The sequence below is a fragment of the Pongo pygmaeus genome, chromosome 20 (genome assembly GCF_028885625.2).
Source record: "Pongo pygmaeus isolate AG05252 chromosome 20, NHGRI_mPonPyg2-v2.0_pri, whole genome shotgun sequence".
NCBI classification, from domain to species: domain Eukaryota; kingdom Metazoa; phylum Chordata; class Mammalia; order Primates; family Hominidae; genus Pongo; species Pongo pygmaeus.
The window spans coordinates 1,860,118-1,883,613 of NC_072393.2; the positions used below are offsets into that span (position 1 = coordinate 1,860,118).

Below are 23,496 nucleotides of genomic sequence, written 5' to 3' on the forward strand. Positions count from 1 at the left end.
GCCGGCGCCGTCAGTAGTCGGCTGAGGACGGAGGCGGGGCTGGGCCTGGGAGGGGGCGGGGCCTGCGCTGGTCGGGTGGGCGGGGGAGGAGACGCGGCCTAGCTCCCGAGTCGGGGCCGTTGGTTGGTGCGCGGCTGAGGGGTGTGGCGCGAGCAGCGTCGTTGGTTGGCCGGCAGCGGGCCGGGACGGGCATGGCCCTGCTGCTGTGCCTGGTGTGCCTGACGGCGGCGCTGGCCCAAGGCTGTCTGCACTGCCACAGCAACTTCTCCAAGAAGTTCTCCTTCTACCGCCAGCATGTGAACTTTAAGTCCTGGTGGGTGGGCGACATCCCCGTGTCAGGGGCGCTGCTCACCGACTGGAGCGACGACACGATGAAGGAGCTGCACCTGGCCATCCCCGCCGAGATCAGTGAGTGCCGGAGCCTAGCCCAGTCCCTACTACCCCGCAGCGAGACCCCCGGGCAGGCCGGTCACCTGGCTTCTCCTCCTGCCCGCAGCCCGGGAGAAGCTGGACCAAGTGGCGACAGCAGTGTACCAGATGATGGATCAGCTGTACCAGGGGAAAATGTACTTCCCCGGTAAGGGGCGCGAAACCGAGGCGGGCCCCCCCCCCCCACCCCAGGACACCCCGCCCACCGCCTGAGCCTGACCTTCTCCTGCCTCGACTCCTCAGGGTATTTCCCCAACGAGCTGCGAAACATCTTCCGGGAGCAGGTGCACCTCATCCAGAACGCCATAATCGAAAGTGAGCAAATGAGGCTTCAGAGGAGGGAGGTGTTGCCCAGAGCCTCGGAGACCCACGGGGCTTGGCTGAGGCTGGAGTGATGTGAACAGGGCACCTGGCACCGGGCAGCTGGGGAGGAGGGCAGCTCTCCAGGGAGGGATCCAGCCCAGCACCTGAAGGATCAATGCCATCACCCCGCGGGGACCTCCCCTAAGTAGCCCCCAGAGGCGCTGGGAGTGTTGCCACCGCCCTCCCCTGAAGTTTGCTCCATCCCACGCTGGGGGTCAACCTGGGGACCCCTTCCCTCCGGGCCATGGACACATACATGAAAACCAGGTGAGCCTGGGCCCGAGTGGCGAGGGACAGGCCCTGAGGCTTTGGAGGGTTGGGAGGAGGCAGGACTGGGGACAAGGCTGGGCCTGGTAAGATGGTGCTGTCCTGCCCTCCCACAGGCCGCATCGACTGTCAGCACCACTGTGGTAAGCGAGGCTCTGTCCAGGCTGAGGGGCGCACCAGCAGCAGCTCGGGGACCTGGAGGCCGAGGGGAGCCCTGGCGGCTGTCGTGTGTTTCAGGCATCTTCCAGTACGAGACCATCTCCTGCAACAACTGCACAGACTCGCACGTCGCCTGCTTTGGCTATAACTGCGAGTAGGGCTCAGGCATCACACCCACCCGTGCCACGGCCCTGCTGTCCCTGGGGTCCCAGGCTCTCCTTGGAGGGGGCTCCCCGCCTTCTACCTGGCCCTCGTCATCGGGATAGGGCGGGGCCGGGGGTTCAGGCCACACCACTTCCAAGCCTGCGTCCCACAGGTCCTCGCAGCAGTGGGAGTCGGCTGTCCAGGGCCTCCTGAGCTACATGTGAGTGGGGTCCTCAGGTGGCAGCAAGCTCAAGTGGGCCTGGGAAGGAACACTGGCCACGGCCACTCGGCCTCCTGAGTCCAAACCCACTGTCTTTGTAGAAATAACTGGCACAAGTAAGTCCCCTCCTCAAACCGACACAGGCAGTGTGCGTATGTGAGCACCTCGTGGGTGAGTATGTGTGGGGCACAGGCTGGCTCCCTCAGCTCCCACGTCCTAGAGTGGCTCCTGAGGAGGTGGAACCTCAACCCAGCTCTGCGCAGGAGGCGGCTGCAGTCCCTTTCTCCCTCAAAGGTCTCCGGCCCTCAGCTGGAGGCGGGGCATCCTTCCTAAAGGGTCCCCATAGGGTCTGGTTCCACCCTGTCCCAGGTCTGTGGTCAGAGCCTGGGAGGGTTCCCTACGATGGTTAGGGGTGCCCCATGGAGGGGCTGACTACCCCACATTGCCTTTCAGACAGGATACGAGCATGAGGTAAGGCCGCCCTGACCTGGCCTTCAGGGGGAGGGGGTAAAGGAAGAGAGGAGGGGGGCTAGGGGGTCCTCTAGGTCAGTGGGGGCACCGCAGGTGGGGCTCTCCCTATACCTGGGACACCTGCTGGATGTCACCTCTGCAACCACACCCATGTGGTGCTTTCATGAACAAACCACGCTCCTCCTCCTTCTCCTGGCCTGGGACACACAGAGCCACCCCAGCCTTGTGAGTGACCCGGAGAAGGGAGGCCTCAGGAGAAGGGGTGCTCCTAAGCCAACACCAGCGTGCCGCGGCCCCCACACCCTTCTGAAATCCCAGGCACACGGGTGTCGTGGATGTGGCCACACATAGGACCACACGTCCCAGCTGGGAGGAGAGGGCTGGGGCCTCCAGGGAGGGAGGCAGGGGGTGGGGGACATGGAGAGCTGAGGCAGCCTCGTCTCCCCGCAGCCTGGTATCGCCGGCCTTAAGGTGTCTGGAGCCCCCACACCTGGCCAACCTGACCTTGGAAGATGCTGCCGAGTGTCTCAAGCAGCACTGACAGCAGCTGGGCCTGCCCCAGGGCAACGTGGGGGCGGGGACTCAGCTGGACAGCCCCCGCCTGTCCCTCTGGAGCTGGGCTGCTGCTGCCTCAGGACCCCCCCTTCAACCCTGGACAGAGCTGAGCTGGCCAGGGCCGGGAGGGCGGGAGGGCGGGAATGGGGGTGGGTTGTGCGCAGCGTCAGCGCCTGGGCAGGTCCTCGGAGCTGCAGTATGTGATGATTAAAGTCTCTGATGTTTCTCTTTGCAGAAGCGTTCTTGTCGGGGCAGGGGGAAGCCTCTAGGGGCTGGAGGTGGGCTTCTGGGGAGGCCTAAAGTCCCAGACAAAGCAGGGCAGGTCCTGGCCTCGGGTCCACAGCCATGGGGGACCGACTCGGAGCCACACTCACGGGGCCTCAGGGAGTGTCCCTGGACTCCTAGGTGTGGGGCCATGGCCCACCTGAGCGCACATGGGTAGGCTCACACAAGCCCACAGAGCGCCTGGGTTCTTCCACCCAAAGCGAGGCCACAGCGTGGTTGAGACCAGGGCCAGCACTAGTGCATTTAGGTGTTGCAGTCACTTACATCAGACCTGAGCCAAGGAATGCAGGAACTGTGGGCTGTCTCATCTGTGGCAGTGACAGGCGTGGCATGATGGCCAGAGTCGGGGCCACGACTGCCTGACCCTGGCTGACGGGGCCTGACACACAGGAGAGAGGGAGTCGTGTTCCATCTGTGCAGTGGTGCAGCTCCAAGTCCCATTCTCACTCGGGCGACCTCAGCCCAGCGGTGTCCTTGCTTCCTGCCGGTCTCCTTGCTTCGAGCGTCCTTTTGCTCCGGCATTGGGGCGGCTGCAGGACACCAGCGAGAACATCCTCGAGCACACTGTTGCTGCCACCATGGGTCCCACGCACTGTCTTGTGGCTGCCTCAGGCTCCCGTCACGGGAGGGGCCCACGGGCACATTTGCTGAGGTCAGGAACGGTGTGTGGGAAGGTGACCAAGCGCCTCCCAGGCTCCGTGAGACATGGGAGCCACACACGTGTCGGGGGAGAACGTGGTAGTGGCCACTGGGGACAGTGTCAGGAGTGATGGCGCCGGGTCCTGGCTGTGAAGGATGCTTCTTTCGAGGCCGGCGAGTGTGTTTAGATAACAGGAAAGAGGCTCGCAGCAGGTACTTTCAAGGAATGGTTTTCTAGAAAGGACGCTGGTGTGGGCCGGGGCTGGGGTCCCGTCTGCTGCTCTGAGCCCCCTGCCACCCAACGCCCGCCACCACAGCCGTGTCTTGGGTTAGAGTGGACAGGGGCTTCCCTTCACTGACCCAGCGTCACCTTACTCGAGGCTCCCGTCTTCAAGGTGTCAGGCTGGTGTAAAGGAGGCAAATTCACCCAGGGGCGGGGTGGCTGCTCTTGCGCAGTTCTCAATTCTGGATCTGCCCCTGCCCCGGGGGGCTCCTGGGGAAGGGGAGGGAAAGCAGGCACCTGCTCCCCTGCACAGCCTTGAGTGGAGATGCTGGCGACCGAGGCCACCATGGGGTGGGGGATTCCCTGGCCTGTGACTGCCCGAGCCCCAGGTCTGGATGGTGCTGGGGACCGAGGCCACCTCCCCAAGGGCCCATGAGCTGAGGTGCAGAGGCTCCAATCCTGCAGCGCCGCATGACCCAGGCCAGGCAGAAGACCCATGTGGAAATGCCTGTTTTACAACTTTATTGGATCATCTTGACACAAAATCATGACAGCAGCGTGATATGTCTCTTTATGTGGGAATGTCGATAGCAAATAAATTCTTATGTAACACATCATACAATTTCAAATCCTAGAATCACTGCATGGGATTCTGTAATAGATTACATGCTAAAGTGACAGTTTTCATCAAAAGGAAAAGATAAAATGTCATTATCTCTGAAGAAGGCTCAGTCCTGTACCCACGCTGGCCATGGGAAGTGAGTGGAGTCTCCTTGACCTGCCTGGTGGGGGCTCTGCCTGTGAGGTGGCTCTCACGGGTCCTGCCCAAGGGCACTGGGCACACTCCTTCAACACAGGAGAACAGCCCAGGTCCGGTGCTTCCAGGCCCTGCCCGGGCCTTCCTAAGGGTGCTGGGAAGGACGTGGGGAAACCTTGGTGTGCACAGTGGCAAGCAGGGGATGTGACCACACACCCCCACCCCAAACCCAAGCCTGCCGAGATGCACTTCTGCTGAGCAGGAAGAATGGTGGCAGAGAGGCCTCATCCCACCCCATCCATCGTTCTGACTGCAACCTCTCTTTGGCGTCCCTGGCCCCGCCCTGCCCACAGCCTGGCTGGCGCGTGGCCTGGGATCCCAGGACCCAGCCACCAGCCCACAAGCACACTGACGATGGACAACGCCTGGCAAGACCGCTTTCCCACTGTGGGTTCTGGGAGAGAAAACCTTGGCGACAGCGGCCCTTCCTTCCCCTCCCCCGGACGCCACCATCAGGACCTTTGGGTCAAAAGCAGGCGACCCCAGAGGAGGCCACGTCATCCCCGCCCTGTCCACCAAGTGCCCCTCACGTGGTGCCCATCGGGCCCTGGCCCAGGACAGGAGCCCCTGAAGCCACATTCAAGGACTCGGCCCCCAGCGCAGGGCAGGGCACAGACCCAGGTGGGGGAGTCCCTTGCTGGTTTGGGGACGAGAAGGGGACATCTTGCCAAAGAGAGCGGGAAGAGTCACAGTAAAAAAGGATGCTCAGATAATTCAACGCAACATATGACCTCGGCTGTGTACACGGCGGACAACATGGAGTTAAATTAACACTCAGGCTTGGGTACAGCACACACGACTGAGGGGAGGCGAGACCCGTCAGGGCTGCGGTCCCTGGGCACGTGCTCCGCGGGGTGGTGTGGGGCTCGCAGGCAGCTCTCAACACTTGGCGAGCGTCGCCTTCATCTCTTCTAACAAGTTGCTCAGTAGCGTGGAGTCACTGCACTTCCCGTCGACTGAGACAGAGTTCTCACCCTGTGTAAGGAAAAAGATTGATATTTTTAAAAGTATGTGCAGGGGCCAGGCACGGTGGCTCAAGTCTGTAATCCCAGCATTTTGGGAGGCCAAGGTGGGTGGATCACCTGAGGTCAGGAGTTCAAAACCAGCCTGGTCAACATGGTAAAACCCTGTCTCTACTAAAAATACAAAAAATGGCCGGGTGTGGTGGCTCACGCCTGTAATCCCAGCACTTTAGGAGGCTGAGGTGGGCAGATCATGAGGTCAGAAGATCGAGACCATCCTGGCTAACACGGCGAAACCCCGTCTCTACTAAAAATACAAAAAATTAGCCGGGTGTGGTGGTGGGTGCCTGTAGTCCAAGCTACTTGGGAGGCTGAGGCAGGAGAATGGCGTGAACCCGGGAGGTGGACCTTGCAGTGAGCCGAGATCGTGCCACTGCACTCCAGCCTGGGTGACACAGCGAGACTCTGTCTCAAAAAAAAAAAAAAAATTAAATAAATAAATAAATAAATAGAATAAAATAAAAATAAAAAATTTGCTGGGCATGGTGGCAGGACACCTGTAATCTCAGCTACTTGGGAGGCTGAAGCAGGAGAATCTCTTGAACCCAGGGGGTGGGGGTTGCATGTGAGCTGAGATCATTCCACCACACTCCAGCCTGGGCAACAAGAGCAAAACTCCATCTCAAAAATAAATAAATAAAAGTACATGCAGGCCAGGCCGGGTGGCTCATGCCTGTGGTCCCAGCTATGCAGGAGGCTGAGGTGGGAGGATCACTTGAGCCCAGGAGGTTGAAGTTGCAGTGAGCCGTGTTTGCACCACTGCACTCCAGCCTGGGCGATAAGAGTGAGATCCTACCTCAAAAAAATTAAAAAACAAACAAACAAAAAAAACACTGTGTGCAAATATTGCCTCGCAGCTTTATGTGTTGTCCTTTTAATTTTGCAAATTTGCTAATTATTAAAAAAAAAATGGGAAGGGCTCGGGTGAGGGAGCAGCCTACGGCACCTGGGTGTTCCGTGGGAGGGGCTCCGGCCTACACAGAACTGGGAGCCGGCACCTGAGGGCCCTGAGGCAGCCAGAGGCAGCCGGGGACGAAGACCAGAATCCGAAGAGCTCCTGAGCTAGCAGACAGTTGAGCACTGTCTGTCCTTCCGCCCTCCTGCCACTGGGCCCCAGAAGTGACTGTGGAAGAAGCCAGCGGAGTGGGGTAACCAGAGCCCCCAGAGAGGGAGGTGTGTGGGGAAAGCCACCCCATGAAGCTGCTCACGATCTCCTAGGCTCACCCCATGCTGCGGATCCCGTCCCAAAGAGCAACTGAAGGCACTGAGTCCAGAGGCCGCTGCCGGGTCCCAAGGCCAGGGACAAGAGGCAGCACTGAGAGGAGAGGCTGGGCAGGTGGTGATGCGCTTGGGGCCACAGTCCCCAGAAGGCAGGGGGGACTTGCAGCTGGGACCTGACCACCCACGTCCTCCACAGGATGGAACAAGGCCCAGAGGCTCACAGCACTCCACGGAAAACGACCAGGAGAATCCATTCATACAGAGAGGCCCTCGGCAGACCCCAGTGCCAAGACCCCAGCGCCAGGGCACCAACACCAAGACACCAGTGCTAAGGCACTAACGGCAAGGCCGTTGGTAGACCCCAATGCCAAGATCACATCACCCAGATGCCAACACCAAGGCACCAATGCCAAGGCCATCGGCAGACCAAACACCAAGACACCAACAACCAGACCCTAATGCTGAAGCACCAATGCCAAGACCCCAGCGCCAAGAAGACCCCAACACCAAGGCTGTGAGCAGACACCAACACCAAGACACCAACACCCAGACCCCAATGCCAAGGCACCAACTCCAAGACGCCAACACCCAGACCCCAATGCCAAGACACTAACGCCCAGACCCCAACACCCAGACTCCAACACCCAGACCCCAATGCCGAGACCCCAACACCAAGACACCAACACCCAGACCCCAACACCGAGACGCCAACACCCAGACCCCAACACCCAGAGCCCAACGCCAAGACACCAACACCCAGACCCCAACACCAAGACTCCAACACCCAGACCCCAATGCCGAGACCCCAACACCCAGACCCCAACGCCGAGACCCCAATGCCAAGACACCAACACCCAGACCCCAACACCGAGACACCAACACCCAGACCCCAACACCAAGGCACCAACTCCAAGACGCCAACACCCAGACCCCAACGCCAAGATACCAATGCCCAGACCCCAACACCCAGACGCCAACACCCAGACTCCAACGCCAAGACACCAACGCCCAGACCCCAACACCAAGACACCGACGCCCAGACCCCAACACCAAGGCACCGACGCCCAGACCCCAACACCCAGACTCCAATACCAAGACACCAACGCCCAGATGCCAACACCAAGACCCCAACACCAAGACACCAATGCCAAGACACCAACGCCCAGACCCCAATGCTGAGACACCAACACCCAGACCCCAACACCAAGGCACCAACGCCAAAACACCAACGCCCAGACTCCAACGCCAAGACACCAACACCCAGACCCCAACGCCAAGACACCAATGCCCAGACCCCAATGCCGAGACACCAACACCCAGACCCCAACGCCAAGGCCATTGGCAGAAACCAACACAAAGACCCCAATGCGCAGACCCCAACACCAAGGCCATCAGCGTACCAAGGTGGATGGACACTAGGACTCTCTGACACAAGTGTTTTTTTCTTTTTTTTTTGGAGTCTCACTCTGTTGCCCAGGCTAGAGTGCAGCGGCACAATCAGGGCTCACCGTAGCCTTGAACTCCTGAGCTCAAGAGATCCTCCCACCCCAGCCTCCCAAGTAGCAGGGACTATAGGCTCACTGTACTAATTTCTTAGTACTGGCTAATTTTTTAAATTTTTTGTAGACCTGGGGTCTTGCCATGTTCCCAGGCTGGTCTCGACCTCCAGGGCTCAAGCAATCCTCCTGCCTCAGCCTCCCAAGTAGCTGGGACCACAGTCACACACCACCATGCCCAGCTGGCCTAAGCTTTAAAGTAGCTGTTAGGAAAATGCTCCAACAGATCACCAGGGCATCAGCAAAGACATGGAAGATACAAGAAGGGCCCAGTGGGAATTTCAGACCTGAAAAATAGACCCTCCCTGCGTGGGCTCAACGGCAGAACAGCTAGGACGAGGCAGAGTGGTGAGCTTGGCGGGAGAGCAACAGCCATGAACCCATCTGAACATGGCCTCGGGGACGTGAGGGGCAGCAGCCCAGGCTGGGGAGGTGTTGGGAGCAGGCCCCCAAAAATCTGGCCATAAACTGACCCCAAAACTGGCCATAAACAAAATCTCTGCAGCACTGTGACATGTTCATAATGGCCCTAACGCCCACGCTGGAAGGTTGTGGGTTTACGGGAATGAGGGCAAGGAACACCTGGCTGGCCCAGGGCAGAAAACCACTTAAAGGCATTCTTAAGCCACAAATAGCATGAGCGAGCTATGTCTTAAGGGCGTGTTCCTGCTGCAGTTAACTAGCCCAACCTATTCCTTTAATTCGGCCCATCCATTCGTTTCCCATAAGGGATACTTTTAGTTAATTTAGTATCTATAGAAACAATGCTAATGACTGGCTTGCTGTTAATAAATATGTGGGTAAATCTCTGTTCAGGGCTCTCAGCTCTGAAGACTGTGAGATCCCTGATTTCCTACTTCACACCTCTGTATTTCTGTGTGTGTGTCTTTAATTCCTCTAGCGCCACTGGGTTAGGGTCTCCCTGACCGAGCTGGTCTGGGCAGGGAGGAAGCGTGCAGCACCCAAAAAGCAGCAACAGATCAGCTCCAGCCGCCTCAGGCCCAGCAGAATGGCTGCCTTCAGCCGGGCGCAGGGGCTCATGCCTCTAATACCAGCACTTTGGGAGTCTGAGGCAGGCGGATCAGGAGTTTGAGACCAGCCTGACCAACATGGTGAAACCCCGGAAACCCCAGAAACCCCGTCTCTACTAAAGAGACAAAAAGATTATCCAGGCGTGGTGGTGGGCACCTGTAATCCCAGCTACTCAGGAGGCTGAGGCAGCAGAATCGCTTGAACCCGGGAGGAGCTTGCAGTGAGCTGAGATCGCACCACTGCACTCCAGCCTGGGCAACAGAGCGACACTCCATCTCAAAAAAAAAGAATGGCTGCTGTCAGCACGACGACGACAGGTGAAGAAACAGGGCCTCCTGCACTGCGGCAGGCGGGAAACACAGTGCAGCACTGGGGAAGACAGTCTGGCAGCTCCTCAAAACCTCAAACATGGAATTACCACAAGACCCAGCAATCACACTCCCGGGTGTATATTCAAAACAAATGGGCTCACTACTCATCTCAGCACTTTGGGAGGCCAAGGCAGGCAGATCAGCTGAGGTCAGGAGTTCCAGGTCAGTCTGGCCAACCTGGCAAAACCCCATCTCTACTAAAAATACAAAAATTAGTGGGGTGAAGTGGCACGTGCCTGTAATCCCAGCTACTAAGGAGGCTGACGCAGGAGAATTGCTTGAACCTGGGAGGCGGAGGTTGTGGTGAGCCCTTGGCTCCACTACTCTAGCCTGGGCAACAGAACAAGACTCTGTTTCCAAAACAAATACAAAAACAAAAAAAAATAAAAAAAACAAAAGTACTGAAGGCAGGGACTCCAACAGTTATTTGTTTAACAACAATGTTGATAGCAGCACAATTCACAACAGCCAGAAGGTGGGAGCAGCGATGGATGAGTGGACACACAGCATGGTCCATCTGCACAACAAAATATGATTCTGCTGTGAAAAGGAAGGGAATCCTGACAGAGGCTGCAATGTGGATGCACCTTGAGGACATGAGGCGGAGTAAGAGCAGCCAGACACAGGAGGATACATTCTGTGTGGTTCCACTCCTAGGAGGTCCCTAGAGTCATCAGATTCACAAAGACACAAAGTAGGATACGGGGTGCCAGGGGCTGGGGAGGCAACGGGTAGTGTTTCATGGGAGGCAGTGAACCAGGAGAAAACTGGAACATTAGGAATGAAAAGAACAGCAATGACAGGCCGGGCGCAGTGGCTCACACCTGTAATCCCAGCACTTTGGGAGGCCGAGGCAGATGGATCACGAGGTCAGAAGACTGAGACCATCCTGGCTAACATGGTGAAACCGTGTCTCTACTAAAAATACAAAAAATTAGCCGGGCGTGGTGGCGGGCGCCTGTAGTCCCAGCTACTGGGGAGGCTGAGGCAGAATGGCGTGAACCCGGGAGGCGGAGCTTGCAGTGAGCCGAGATTGCGCCACTGCAGTCCAGCCTGGGCGACAGAGCGAGACTCCGTCTCAAAAAAAAAAAAAAAAAAAAAAAAAAAGGAAAGTGCAGTAAAATGGATAAACCTCTACCCAGGAGAACCAGGAAAAAAGAGACACAAACCATGACCATCAGAACTGAAAGCGACCCAGTATCATTACAAGGAGCAGCGAGAATACGGCACGCACCGCTACACACATCAACTCAGTGACTGATGATTCATTACCCTAATTCTTTGAAAAGTACAAAACTACCAAACTCACCCAAGATGAACAGTAACTTGGGGATTCCTACAACTGTTGAAACAAAAAACTGAGTTTGTAGCTAAAAGCCTGCAGAAAAGGAACTTCCCAGGCCCGATGGTTTTCTGGTGAATTCTGTATACACATTTCTTTCTAAGGAAAAATGCCACTCATCACACACAGTCTGTCCCAAAACAGAGAGGACACACTCTCCTGCGCGTCTGATGAAGCCACTGGATGACAAAACCAAAGAAGGCACCAGAAAAGAAAACTAAAGACCCAACTCTTCATATATAGACACGAAAGCCCTCAACAAAATATTCACACACTGCGTTCGGCAGTCGACACACTGCGAAGACAACCACCCTGCAGTACTCAGGAGAGGGAGGCCCGGAGCGGAGGGAGCAAGGAGTCATTCTAGAAGCGCAGCAGTGAGGTGGAGAGTCCGACCCCAGGGCCTTGGCTGCCTTGTGCACGGGGATGGGGTGGGGGCAGGAATGCAGTGGGAGTGGGGCCCCTGGAGCCATGTGTCAGCCTGGGATGAGCAGTGCAGCAGGAGGCGGAAGCCCCGTCTTGCTGAGGGACAGTCTGCGCTGCTGAGTGGGGCTGGCACAGGTGAGGGGCTCATGGCTGCAGTGCTGCCATCACTGTCCTTGAGCCCTCTAAGTCCCAAAGCTCACCCCTGGGGATGAAGGCCTGGGCATGACCCCAGGAGAGGCAGCAGGAACCAGGGTGTGCACAGCAGCCCGAGGCTCACCTTTTTCACCAGGAGGCAGACGTGGTGGCCCTGGATGGAGCGGCTGTACATGGAGGCGCAGGAGTCCACTCGCTCCACAACTGCAACAGAGTGGGCGGTGTTAGGCTTCCTGGACACTGCATGGCTGCACCCCACCCCCAGAGCAGGGGCCACCTTCCTGGGCTGCCCTTGGCCACAGCTTCAGGATGCCTGTAGGAGCAGGGTGTGGCCCTAGGAGGCCTGGGGTGTGGGGAATGCAGCCCCCACACCACCTCCCAGGCCTTGGGGCCACCAGCCACCTGGGATCCCAAAGGGTGTGAGTTTGGGAGGGCCACAGGCCCTGCTCCAACAGGAAGGGACAGCTGCCGCGTGCGTGAAAGCCCCGTGCAATCCATCAACCCCTCACTCTCCTTACCGGAAAAATGGTGGTGAAAACAGATCTTCGCCAGAAGATTCTGGAAGGACATCTGAATGCCATCAACTTTGATTGAGCTCATGCTCAAGTCCCCAGACTCCAGCAACTTAGCAAAGGCGTCACTGTGGGAGGGACAGGGAGGCTGACTGCGGTGGGGCCGGGATCCTCAGGCTCCCTGGCACAGAAGCCAACAAAACCTGCCACATATGCTGCGCCTGGACACCCTCCCGTGTGTCTGGGCTGGGAGGTCTTGGGGGTCCTGGAAGATGTGGCTTATTTTCATGTGTGGAAGCCCTCACACCCAGAAACTGACAATGACTTGTCTTTAAAGAGGTCACAGAGGTGCCTGAAGCCATGGGATGGGCCCTCCTCCGACAAGAATGGATGTCCTGTAGGAAGGGACTAGGCGGGATAGGCTAGGATGCAGGCACGCAGAGCCCTGTGAGGACTCAGGGGACAGGGTGTGCTGCATGCCAAGCCGTGCCAAGGAGGAGCCTCAGGAGGAGCCCGCCCTGCTGGCTCCTTGGTCTCACCCCTCCAGCCTTCAGAATTTCCAGGAGCCAGGGCCTCTATGGGTGACGCTGCCTGGCCTGTGGCTTCAACTACACAGCCCCAGCTGGCACAGACACCAGGCAGCCTGACCTGCACCAGCCACGAGCCATCGCCTCCAAATCTGTCTCTAAAGTTCTGCCCAGAAGCCTCAGTCCCCAGGGCACAGGTGTCTGCAAGGTAGAGGGGAGGAGGAAGGGGTTCGGGGACACAGGGGAGTGGGCCTGGGCCCCACCTGTAGCAGGGAGTCGTGATCAAGTAGGAGCTGCAGCTGAAGTGCAGCCTGAAGTCCAGCTTCTCGTGGGTCGCACCCTCGTCATTCTGCAGTGGAGTGAAGGTGGTGCAGTTGAGGGGGGAGTCGGGCCCAGCTCAGGGCTCAGGGCTCCCCAGGCAGGTGGCCCGCTTCCCCTAGGGACACCTGGACACCCACTGAGATGGGGCAGGAGGAGCCCCTGCCTGCAGAGTCAGCTCCCCAACACCGAGTGGAGCCCCGCATACCTTGGCAATGAAGGACAGGGTCCCCTTGAGCTTCTGCGCCATGACGATGCTCTGGATGGTGAACACATACTGGGCTTCGTTGGAGACGCCTGGCGGGGGCGAGAGAGAGTGGGGCCTGAGATGCAGTGGGGGCTCAGCATGGGTGGGGCCTCCAGGTCTGTCCTCAGCCCCAAGTCCTCTGTGGCTGATTAGGAAACTGAGCTCAGCCCCCAAGGGAGCACCAGGGGACAGGAGCAGAAACAAGAGGCTACTGGTGTCCCTAATTTGGCCTGGACTTGGTCCCATCCCTGTTTCAGAGGGCAGACTTGGCCACTGGAACCGTGGAACCCAGGAAGGCCCCAGAATCCAGCCCCCCGCCCAAGCCCTGGGACTCTAGCCAGGTCCATCCGAGGCCATTGCGCTTCTCAGAGAGCTGTGGTGAGACCCCGACACTCAGGAGATACTGAGGTGCAGCCTGGGGACCAAGGGGACGTGGGGAGGAAGCAACAAGAACCAGCGGATCTGGGCAGTCACCAGCTGCCACTGCGCTCCCACAGTCCCCGGGAGAGGCCGTGAGTGGGGCAGGGCTCACCTGGGGGCAGCTGGAAAGGCACGGGGACGCCATCGTGGACAGAGGAGCCCTGCGGCCGGGCCATCCTGGCATTGAGTGAGTCCAGCACGCTGAGCTCCATGCCCTTGAGGATGCTGCTGCTCCTGTTCTCCAGCACGATGGACACGGTGACCTGGCTGTCCTCCTGCAGACTGCCCCGGATGTCACAGGTCTGCAGGGCATGGCCAGTGTTAGCAGGGCAGGCGGGCCCGCCACAGGGAACAGGCACAGCCACCTGTCTCTTAATGACCATAGAGGCAGCAGGGGTCCCACAGGCACAGGAAGGCACGGAGAGGGGCGCCCCTCAGCCGCAGCCCGAGCGCCTCCTATGACTGCTCTTTGAGTGCATGGCGGGGACCCTCCTGCCAGCCCAAGTCTCAGGGCATGTCTCCAACCTTACCCCAAGCCAGAGGCGCTGCCCAAGCAATGCCCCTGCCAGGGATCACAGGCCCTGGGTATACCAACATCCGAGAGCTGTGGGGGCTGCCCGGGTTCTGTGCAATCCCATGCCAAAGAGTGTGGGCTGGCCCACCCTGCCCCAGGGAGCGGCTGCCACTCACCATTTTAACATAGGAATTTTCAGCGAGGAGGGAGTAGCTGGACTCAGGCTGGAAACAGAAAAGGCACATCAGCCTTGGGGGCCCCGAGCTCCGTCACAACGAAGACTCCAGTGCGGCCCAATACCCCAGGTCGAATGCCACAACTCCAAGAATGCTTGGGGCAAAGGGCTTCAAAGGGGTCGATGAGGGATCCCCGGCTCCCAGGACCACACAGCCCACCACGGGGGTGCCTAATGTGGGGCTGCGGGCCTAGGGCCAGGCCCCTGCCCCCGCCAGGCTCAGCTTCTTCTCGAATCTGCTCAGTTCTCTCCCACATGGAGGCTGCAGGACTGGGGAGCAGCCCGCAGCCCGCCAGGAACCCTGGCGCGGGGCGGGGGCGCTGAAGTACCCCTCACCGGGAGCTGCTCCTCCTCTGGCGCGCCGTTCTGCACCGGCTTCCCCGCCGCCTCCTCGCTGCCTGAAGGCTGCTTCTTGGATTTCTTCTTGCCTTTCGTCCGCTCCTCCTTCTCCTTCCTGTGCTTCTTCTTCTTATGCTTGGGAGATTTCTGGAGCAAGAGAAGGCTCAGGTTCAGTTCCCAGGCTGCTCCAGCGTGCCCCCATCACAGTGCGAGGTCAGGGCCACAGGCCGGGCTGCTCAGGCTGAGGGTCCCACGTGCCTGGGTAGGATGGCAGGACCAGCCACGCCTCAGGCCTACCGGGACGAGCTCAGGCCAGACCCGGCCCAGCGGAGGCTGGGGCCGTCTCTGGTTGGCGGCAAGCGCCAAAGCACCTCAGGGAACAGTCCCCACCGACCAGGGAGCCATGCAGGGCAAACCAGTGAGGACACCACCCTTGACGCAGCAACCCCATGCCCATGTGCACATCCGAGAGGGAACACACACATCCATGCACACTGTGCAAATGTTCAAAGCAGCACACTGTGTCACCACAAAGGGGAAGCGGCCCAAGTGGCTATCAACAGATGAGTGGGTCAGCACAGTGTGGCCCATCCGCGGAGGAACGGGGTCAGCAGAGGGTGGCCTGTCCACGCACTGGAACATGACCCGGCCACAAACAGGAACCAGGCTCTGACCCAAGCCATAGTGTGGATGCACCTTGAGGACATCACATTCAGTGAGACGCCACACACAAAAGACCACACAGTGTGCGACCCTATTTCTATGAAACGTCCAGGACACTGATCCACAGAGGCAGGAAGGAAATGCGTGGGGGCCAGGGTGGGGAAGGGAATGAGAAGTAACGGCTGGTGGGAATGGAGCTTCTTTAGGGGTCGTGGAAAATTCTGGAACTAGACAGAGGTGATGACGGTTGCACAACGCTATGAATATACGGAAAACCACTGGATACATACTTCAAATAAATAAACTCTGTTAGACTTATGGACCATGTGTGAAAAAGGAGGTTATTAAAAAACAAAAGACCACAACCACAACAAAAGGCCTGTGACAACGCCAATGCAAAGGCGAGAGCAGGGCTGCCCTGGGACCTGGGTGGCGGAAGCTGTGTCCGGCCCCACGTTGGGATGCTGGGGCTCATGCAGCCCTCCACAGCCCCCAGGGGAGTGACAGCCTCACCTTGTCCTGGTCTTGGCCCTCAGCGTCGTCCTCCTCGCCCTGCGCCTCTGTCTTGGCGTCCTCACACTCGTCCTTCAGGGTAGTGGCAGCGTTCACACTGAGCTCCTCCTGCAGGGAGCCAAGGCTTGGGGCTCACGCTGGGCAATGAGGGGCCCCACTCCACTGCACCCCAGACAGCCTCCATGCCACACATCCTCAGCTCACCCTCAAGCCCGCCTAAGAGGCCACAGTGCCCTCCGAGTGACAGGGAGCCTGTGGGCACAGAGGCCCTGGCTGTCCTCCCCTTCCCCTGGCCCCTGCTTGGCTCACTGGGACCCGGGAGCGTGACCCCGGCTCCACTCAGTGCTGGGTCCCACAGGTGCACGGTGCTGACCACGAGAGCACAGGGCCTCAGGAGACCCAGGGCTCTTCCCTGAGTGCCAGGTATGACCTCTGGAGACACCGAGGCTGGCACTGGCCAGCTACCAGTCTCTTACCGTGGATGGAACGGGGGCGGGGGCGGGGGCGGGGGCAGGCGGTGGGGTGGTAGACAGCCAGAAGTCCAGGTCCTCAGCCTGAAACCACAAGACAGGTTGTCAGCAAACGCAGTGCATGGTCCTGGGAAGAGGGGCCGGGGACAGCAGGGCCAAGGAGGCCCCAGCTGCCCTCACTGCCCTCAGGGTCCTGGACTAGCTGGGCCTTGCAGAGCCTGGGAATCCAGGAGCTGATGGCGATGTCCTCAGCCAGCCCTGCTGGCTCTGGCTTTTGCTGCCAGAAGAGGGCCAGGGACAAATCTGTGGGTGGGTGTGTGCCGCTCCAGCAGTCAGAAGGCCCGTGGCAGTCCGTATGTCTGCCTGAGCCACCTGACGTGGGTGTGGACAGGCCCCCAGGCCCTGCAAACACGCGGTCTTTTGAAAAACCCATTTCTTTCTCTATGTGAAAATCTGCACACAGACACTGCAGAAACGGTTCTAGAGCTGCACGTGAGGGTGGCATCTGGACCATGCCGAGCTCTGACCATGTCCCCCCAACACAGGTGAGGACACGGCTCGCCCATGGGATCGTTGGGTCCTCCTCAGTCTCCCCTGACACAAGTGCACAGCCAGCTCCCCTCAGAATCCACACATCCTCACTCCGCCGGGGCCCAGGGCGAGGCGGCCTGACTCAGACTCACAGCCATTGCCCCTGAGCTCACCACTGTGTCCTGGGAGTTCAGGGCAAGGGAGGAGAATGGAGAAGGCCGCCGCTCTGGGCACTAGCCTTACCTTTTTCTCCTTCTCCTTCTTCTTCTCCTTGTCTCTCTCTTTCTCTTTGTGCTTTTTCTCTTTCTTCTTGGGTTTCTTCCTTTTCTTTTCTACCACGGGAACGTCCTTCTCGGGGGATTTTGAGGTCTCGGCGTTTCTGTGTTTTTGAATAGGCAGCTTCTCGCTGTCGGCTAAGGGCCTGGAAGAGGAATGACCAGGCCATACATCAGCACCACTGGCCACCCCCCAGGACCACTCAGTACATGCCGTGTCCAAGCATGTGGCAGCGCGGGAGCTGCTCCTCCAGCCCCGGCCCCAGCCATGGCCCAACACAGATCCACCCAACACGGCCTGCTGGAGGCTCTCATGGAAGGGTCTGCGGTGGCCACACCCTGCTCTGTCAAGGCATGGAGACCTCCCGAGCACCCCAGGCCTGGAGACTTCAGAGCCCACACTTAGAGTCTTGGTTGGGAGGGCCAGCCAAGAGCAGTGCAGTGAGGACGTGGTCTGGGGAAAGCCCACCTGCACCCCAACCCAGCCTGCCCACCCTGCAGAGCCCAGCCCCGCCCACACCCCACCCCAACCTGCCCACCCTGCAGAGCCCGGCCCCGCCCACACCCCACCCCAGCCCCGCCCACCCTGCAGAGCCTGGCCCCGCCCACACCCCACCCCCGCCCACCCTGCAGAGCCCGGCCCCGCCCACACCCCACCCCAGCCTGCCCACCCTGCAGAGCCCGGCCCCACCCGGGAGGGAGGACCAGAGGAAGAGAAGCAACCACATGTGGCCTCCACCCTCACCCTGAACCCACGAGGACTCACTTATCCAGGTCAATGTCCAGAGCCCTGTAGGGGTCGTTGGGGTCTTTGTCATCCTCGTCGCTGGGCAAAGCGTTCTGACAGGAAGAGAGGAACCCCATCAGTGGAACCCGCCCTTGTGGCCTGGTGGAACGCCATCTATCTGGGACGCGGTGGGACTGCCTGAGACAACCACGGCCACGCCCATGCGGGCCACACACACAGGTGGGCAGTGACGTGGCTCCACCAGAGGCTCCGCTCAGCATCTAGGCACTAAGGGCGGCTAGGCCCCAGGACACAGCCAACCAGCATCTGGCCTCTGAAGCTGCTGGCCCCAGGGCGGGTGTGTGGGGACGTGTGCTCGAGGACAGAGAGGCCTCTCCTCCTATGCTCTCTGGGGTGGGGCCTCATCCCAGCCACCAAGGAAGACCATGGGGAGAGGCCATTGTGCATGGCCCCAGGACACACACATGCGGAAAGATAGACATCCCCAGGCCGGGCCCTCCAGTGAGGCTGACCTCAGGCATCTCCTCTGTGACGATGTCCACCTGCTGGGCAGGGGCGATATCCTCGTCGCTCTCCGTGGGCAGCGAGCTGTGGCGGCGCTTGCCCTTCTTCTCCTTCTCCTTCCTCTTTTTCCTCCTCTTGTCCTTCTCCAGCTTCTGCCGGTGCCGCCGCTCCTCCTCCAGCTTCACGTACTGGTCCGACATGGGCAGCCCTGCGAGCCAGCAGCAAGCAGGCACTCAGCACCGCGCCCCAGGGGCTCACGGGGAGGGCAGCAGGAGCGACCCACGGCCCACGTGACAAACGTGGCGCTGACACACTGGAGACACTTGCCTGGAACCTTCAACGGGACGGAGAGGTCAATCTGCACCACAGGAATGTGCTCCACGCCCGGGGTGTCCTGGTACCGCTGCAAATGCAACATCCAGGTGTTACCGGTGCACTGAGGGGTGACACACATGCAGGACAAGCCTCGGGGATGCAGGGAGTGTGACGCGGCCCCAGCATCCTAAGGAGCCGGGGTCCTGCCAGAGCGCGAGGAGCGCCGTGAGTGAGCGCATCCCGAGGAGCCGACTCTTAAAGACAGTGAGGACTGGAAAGCTTGTCACACGAGCGACCCCGCAGGCCTATGAGCAGGGAGAAGCAAATCCTTGTCCACTTTTTCTACCTGAATATTCTGTTTTCTCCTCAAATGAGAAAAGTAATGCGGCCTTAAGCCCAGAGTGAGGCAGCAGGTTGCCCACGACCGTGGGGTCAGGGCTGGACAGCAGCTGGGCTGCCAGGCACACAGAACAGGGCCCCCCGGCTGGAGGCTCGAATGAATGGGGCCCACAGGGAGGCGCCCGCCCCTCAAAGGCTCCGCACAGTCACTGTGTAGCCCCAGCTCCATTCCCAGGATCTTTCTGAGGGAACCCGAAACTCAGATGGACGCCGCGGGGCTCGGGTGGTGAGAGTAGAGGGTGTTGAGGGACAGGCACCCGGGGACGGGCCTCACCTTCTGTGGCGACGGTGAGCTCTTGATGTAGAAGGGGTTGTTGGCCTGCTCCTGCTTCCGGGCCTCTCGGCGCTGCGGGACACGGCTTGGCATGAGCCCGAGAGAAGTGGACAGGATAGCCCTCTGTGGACGTCCACCACCAGCCACCCAGCCAGGGAAGGCTGGATCTCTGGCTATTTTCACTACTGAGCTTTTAGTAACAGGGAAACCAAGGCTCGCAATTGGGAAGAGCATGTATTGGGGAAAAGGAATTGCTAACCCTCTGGGAGGCAGGGACGCCCATGCCTCCACTGCCAGGGTCAGGACCAGGACCCACGGAGGCCACTGACCTGCCTCAAAGACTTCCTGGGACAGGAGGGAGGAGGCAAGGGCCCGCCAGGGGCAGCCAGCAGCTCACCCGAGCCAGCTCTTCCTCGTCCGCCTCGGACGGCCGGTGCTTGGGGCGCCGCTGCTCCTCCTCGTGGAAGACGGCCCTGGGCCTCTCGTCCTCTGACTCGCTGTCCGAGAGTGGCTCATTGATCCAGGCATCCAGGTCCAGGCTGCGCCGGACAGGAGGGTCACACAAGGCAGTGTGTGACCGAGCACGCGCCTGCAGGCGTCCACCCTGAGCAGGCTCACCACGTGCCTGGCCATGTGATACCCCAAACAGTGGTGCCTGCCACCCACACAGGACCAGCGAGGCAGGTGTCACTGCCCCTTAGAGAGGACACAGGGACCCAGGAAGACTGTGGCAGGGTCACAGTGGGGCCCCCACGGCAGGCTCAGGCTGCCTCAGAGCTTTATGGCAAGGGTGGGAGCAGGCCCACTTCCCAGGGAGCATCCCCAGGCACAAGCCAGGTCCCAGAACCAGCGAGAGCCCTGGTGAGTCCATGTGAGGGGTACACCCGCCTGAGACCTCCAATCAGCCCCACACCCTCCTGGCTGTTCAGGGGTGCAGGAGCCCCTGCTGTGCCACCAGGCATCAAGGGACCATGTCAGGGCCATGGTTGCAATGCCCCTACCCCCGTATCCTTACCCTTCGGGGACTGGAACCTTCTTCTGGGCCTTGGGGGCCACGGGGTTCAGCTCCCCAGCAAAGAGAGCGCTGACCTCCTCTGCCACAGGCACGTCCTTGGCCTGAAGCTTCTGGATGTGCTTGACCAGCTGCAGGATGCAGGACGCCTGCGGGGGACACAGGGGTCACTGCTGGCACCTGCCCGGAAAGCCACTCGGCCATCTTCAGGGACACGGGGTGGCTCAGCCCCCGGCACAGTGACGTGTGGGCCCCCTGGTACAGCCACATAGCCACAGAGAGCCCAGCCTTCATGCTGTCTCCATCGTCGTCATCCTTGCCAGGAAGCGGCGGAAAGAGTCCACAAACAGAACAGAGATGGGGGCACAACAGGGAGCTTTGCCCACTGCAGAAACGCCTCCCATCATCAGGTCTGTGCCCCGACACCAGAAGCACCACGTCCCTCGGCCCCCGCGGGCTCCCCACCTCTGTGCTGGCTCCAACTCAGAAACAGCCAGGCTGGGCGGCTCCAACAGTGACCATGGGCCAAGGATCACGGCCAGCCCCGAGCTGATGCCACCGCGCAGACGAGCCCGGGGCCACGCCCCATGCAGCCTTGAGGCTGGGTCTCCTCAGCCATCGGACGGGCTGACACCACTCCCGACCTCTCTCACAGATGGCCAGGTGCGATGGTTCACACCTGTAATCCTTGCACTTTGGGAGGCTGCAGAGTGTGGATCACCTGAGGTCAGGAGTTTGAGACCAGCCTGGCCAACAAGGTGAAACTTCGTCTTTACTAAAAATACAAAAAGTAGCTGGGCGTGCTGGCGGGTGCCTATAATCCCAGCTACTAGGGAGGCTGAGGCAGAAGAATCCCTTGAACCCAGGGGACAGAGGTTGTCGTGAGCTGAGATCGCACCACTTGACTCCAGCCTGGGCAAAGGAGTGAAACTCCATCTGAAAAAAACAAAACAAAACAAAAAACAAACAGAAAAACAGACACCTGGGAAGTGCTGGGCACCGCCTGGCACAGGTGTACAGTCTGCTCAACCTAGAACCCACGTCACCTGCAGCCACCAGAAAGAGCCACAGCCGGCCTCAGGCTCTCACACCTGCTGTCTTGCCGCACGTGAAACAACCTCTTCCTGTGGCCAGGAGCAGCACCCTCACATACCCAGCACCCCAGAGAACTGCCCCAGTCCTACTGACGGATCCCCTGTCCTGCTGACCTCCAGGTCCCACTGACTAACCCCAAACCCCAGCTGGCACAAGTGGCAACAAAGGAATCTCAGTGAGTGGCTTCGGAAGAGGAAGCGAGGCCCCGTCGACCTGGCCGCCGCTGGACAGAAAGGCACTGAGGGCTCCCTGAGGCTCGGCCCAACACGGAGTGCAGCCTTACCCGCTCCTGCACCTCCAGGTCTGCGCTCTGCACAAACTGGGGCAGCCGGTCCACCATGAGCTGGGTGACGGCCTGGGCACCCTCTGCCTCCCCGGCCTGCTCCTTCTGCTGCAGGATGGAGGCGTACAGCTTGACCACGTTCTGCACATACACAGCCTGGATGTGACCTGGCAGCGTGGTGACTTTGGGCCGCAGCATGGCCTCCAGAGTGTGGTGTGGTTCCTGCAGATGCCTGAGGACAGGAAACACTGTGAGCCCCCAGGATGCCAATACCGGGGCTCCTCTCCAGCAGGTGAGGACCTAGGAGGCCTGGGATGGTCACCAACAAGGTGACTTGGGCCCTTCCCATTCCCTGAGCGGTCTCCAGGGGCTGAAACACTAAGTAGAAGAAATCAGAGGCCGTCAACAGCCCATAACACAAACAAGGCAAAGATGTGGAGATGACAGAGCCACTGAATGGAGGAAAGGTCAGAAGAGGAAAAAGGACAACGGGGTCGACTGTGCAGCCGGCCCTGGGAGGATGAGCAGGACGGGTGGGGAGCAGATGGAACCGGGAGACCCTGATCTGCGGGACAGTGGGGCCTAGGGGTGCGCCTCACTGACATCTGACACAATGCCTTGGGACTTGAATATGTTTTTAGTCCACTTTTTTCCTAATAAGAAAATGACAGAAGTGGCCGGGTATGGTGGCTTACGCCTATAACCCCAGCACTTTGGGAGGCCGAGGCAGGCAGATCACAAGGCCAGGAGTTTGAGACCAGCCTGGCCAACATGGTGAAACCCCATCTCTACTAAAAATACAGAAAGTGATGCCGGGCACGGTGGCTAACGCCTGTAATTCCAGCACTTTGGGAGGCCAAGACGGGTGGATCATGAGGTCAAGAGATCGAGACCATCCTGGCTAACATGGTGAAACCCCATCTCTACTAAAAAATGCAAAAAAAATTAGCAGGGCGTGGTGGTGGGCACCTGTAGTCCCAGCTACTTGCGAGACTGAGGCAGGAGAATGGCGTGAACCCAGGAGGCAGAGCTTGCAGTGAGCTGAGATCATGCCACTGCACTCCAGCCTGGGCAACAGATAGGCAAGACTCTGCCTCAAAAAAAAAAAAAAAAAAAAAAAAAAGAGTTAAGAGACCAGCCTGGCCAACATGGTGAAACCCCATCTCTAATAAGAATAGAAAAAAATTAGCCGGGCTTGGGCTTCGTGGCAGGTGCCTATAATCCCAGCTACTCGGGAAGCTGAAGCAGGAGAATCGCTTGAACCCGGGAAGCAGAGGTTGCAGTGAGCCGAGATTGCGCCACTGCACTCCAGCCTGGGCAAAGCCTGGGAGACAGCAAGACTCTGTCTCGGGGTGAGGGGAAAAAAGAAAATGACAGAAGCGCTCATCTCCAGGACACGGGCTGGCCGGGGACCCTTTCGGGATCGGGACGCGGGCCGGCCGGGGACCCTTTCGGGATCGGGACGCGGGCCGGCCGGGGACCCTTTCGGGATCGGGACGCGGGCTGGCCGGGGACCCTTTCGGGATTGGGATGCGGGCTGGCTGGGGACGCTTTCGGGATCCCAGAAGTCAGGTGCCTTCCTGAGCCGGGGCAGGCCCAGGGTGGGG

At 59.6% G+C, this 23,496-nt stretch overlaps 2 protein-coding genes across 4 annotated transcripts in view; one reads left to right on the top strand and one right to left on the bottom strand.

The window, feature by feature from the left end:
- Nucleotides 1-66: 66 nt before the first annotated feature.
- Nucleotides 67-2,839, top strand: IZUMO4 (IZUMO family member 4). Of its 2 annotated transcripts, XM_054465466.2 has the most exons (10): nt 67-408; nt 497-577; nt 673-744; nt 1,176-1,202; nt 1,297-1,372; nt 1,535-1,582; nt 1,684-1,698; nt 2,036-2,053; nt 2,225-2,278; nt 2,504-2,839. In XM_054465466.2, the coding sequence occupies exons 1-10, from the start codon at nt 192-194 to the stop codon at nt 2,592-2,594; spliced, it is 699 nt and encodes a 232-aa protein (XP_054321441.1). In that variant the 5' UTR covers nt 67-191; the 3' UTR covers nt 2,595-2,839. The 2 variants fall into 2 exon arrangements, 1 of the variants encoding a protein (XP_054321441.1); XR_008495890.2 differs by lacking the exons at nt 2,036-2,053; nt 2,225-2,278 and having other exon boundaries at nt 69-408; nt 1,684-1,753.
- Nucleotides 2,840-4,260: 1,421 nt separating this feature from the next.
- AP3D1 (adaptor related protein complex 3 subunit delta 1) overlaps nt 4,261-23,496 on the bottom strand; it is a 49,693-nt gene continuing 30,457 nt past the window's right edge. For both annotated transcript variants that reach the window (XM_054465455.2, XM_054465456.2), the window contains 18 exons: nt 21,890-22,121; nt 20,515-20,660; nt 19,897-20,038; nt 19,500-19,571; nt 18,839-18,914; nt 18,520-18,719; nt 18,026-18,099; nt 17,228-17,405; nt 16,460-16,537; nt 15,984-16,091; nt 14,805-14,954; nt 14,410-14,457; nt 13,832-14,021; nt 13,261-13,349; nt 12,998-13,083; nt 12,214-12,335; nt 11,820-11,899; nt 4,261-5,547 (listed from right to left, as the gene is read on the bottom strand). In XM_054465455.2, the coding sequence (XP_054321430.1) occupies nt 5,452-5,547; nt 11,820-11,899; nt 12,214-12,335; nt 12,998-13,083; nt 13,261-13,349; nt 13,832-14,021; nt 14,410-14,457; nt 14,805-14,954; nt 15,984-16,091; nt 16,460-16,537; nt 17,228-17,405; nt 18,026-18,099; nt 18,520-18,719; nt 18,839-18,914; nt 19,500-19,571; nt 19,897-20,038; nt 20,515-20,660; nt 21,890-22,121 (2,167 nt within the window). In that variant the 3' untranslated portion in view covers nt 4,261-5,451. The remainder of the gene's footprint in view (nt 5,548-11,819; nt 11,900-12,213; nt 12,336-12,997; nt 13,084-13,260; nt 13,350-13,831; nt 14,022-14,409; nt 14,458-14,804; nt 14,955-15,983; nt 16,092-16,459; nt 16,538-17,227; nt 17,406-18,025; nt 18,100-18,519; nt 18,720-18,838; nt 18,915-19,499; nt 19,572-19,896; nt 20,039-20,514; nt 20,661-21,889; nt 22,122-23,496) is intronic.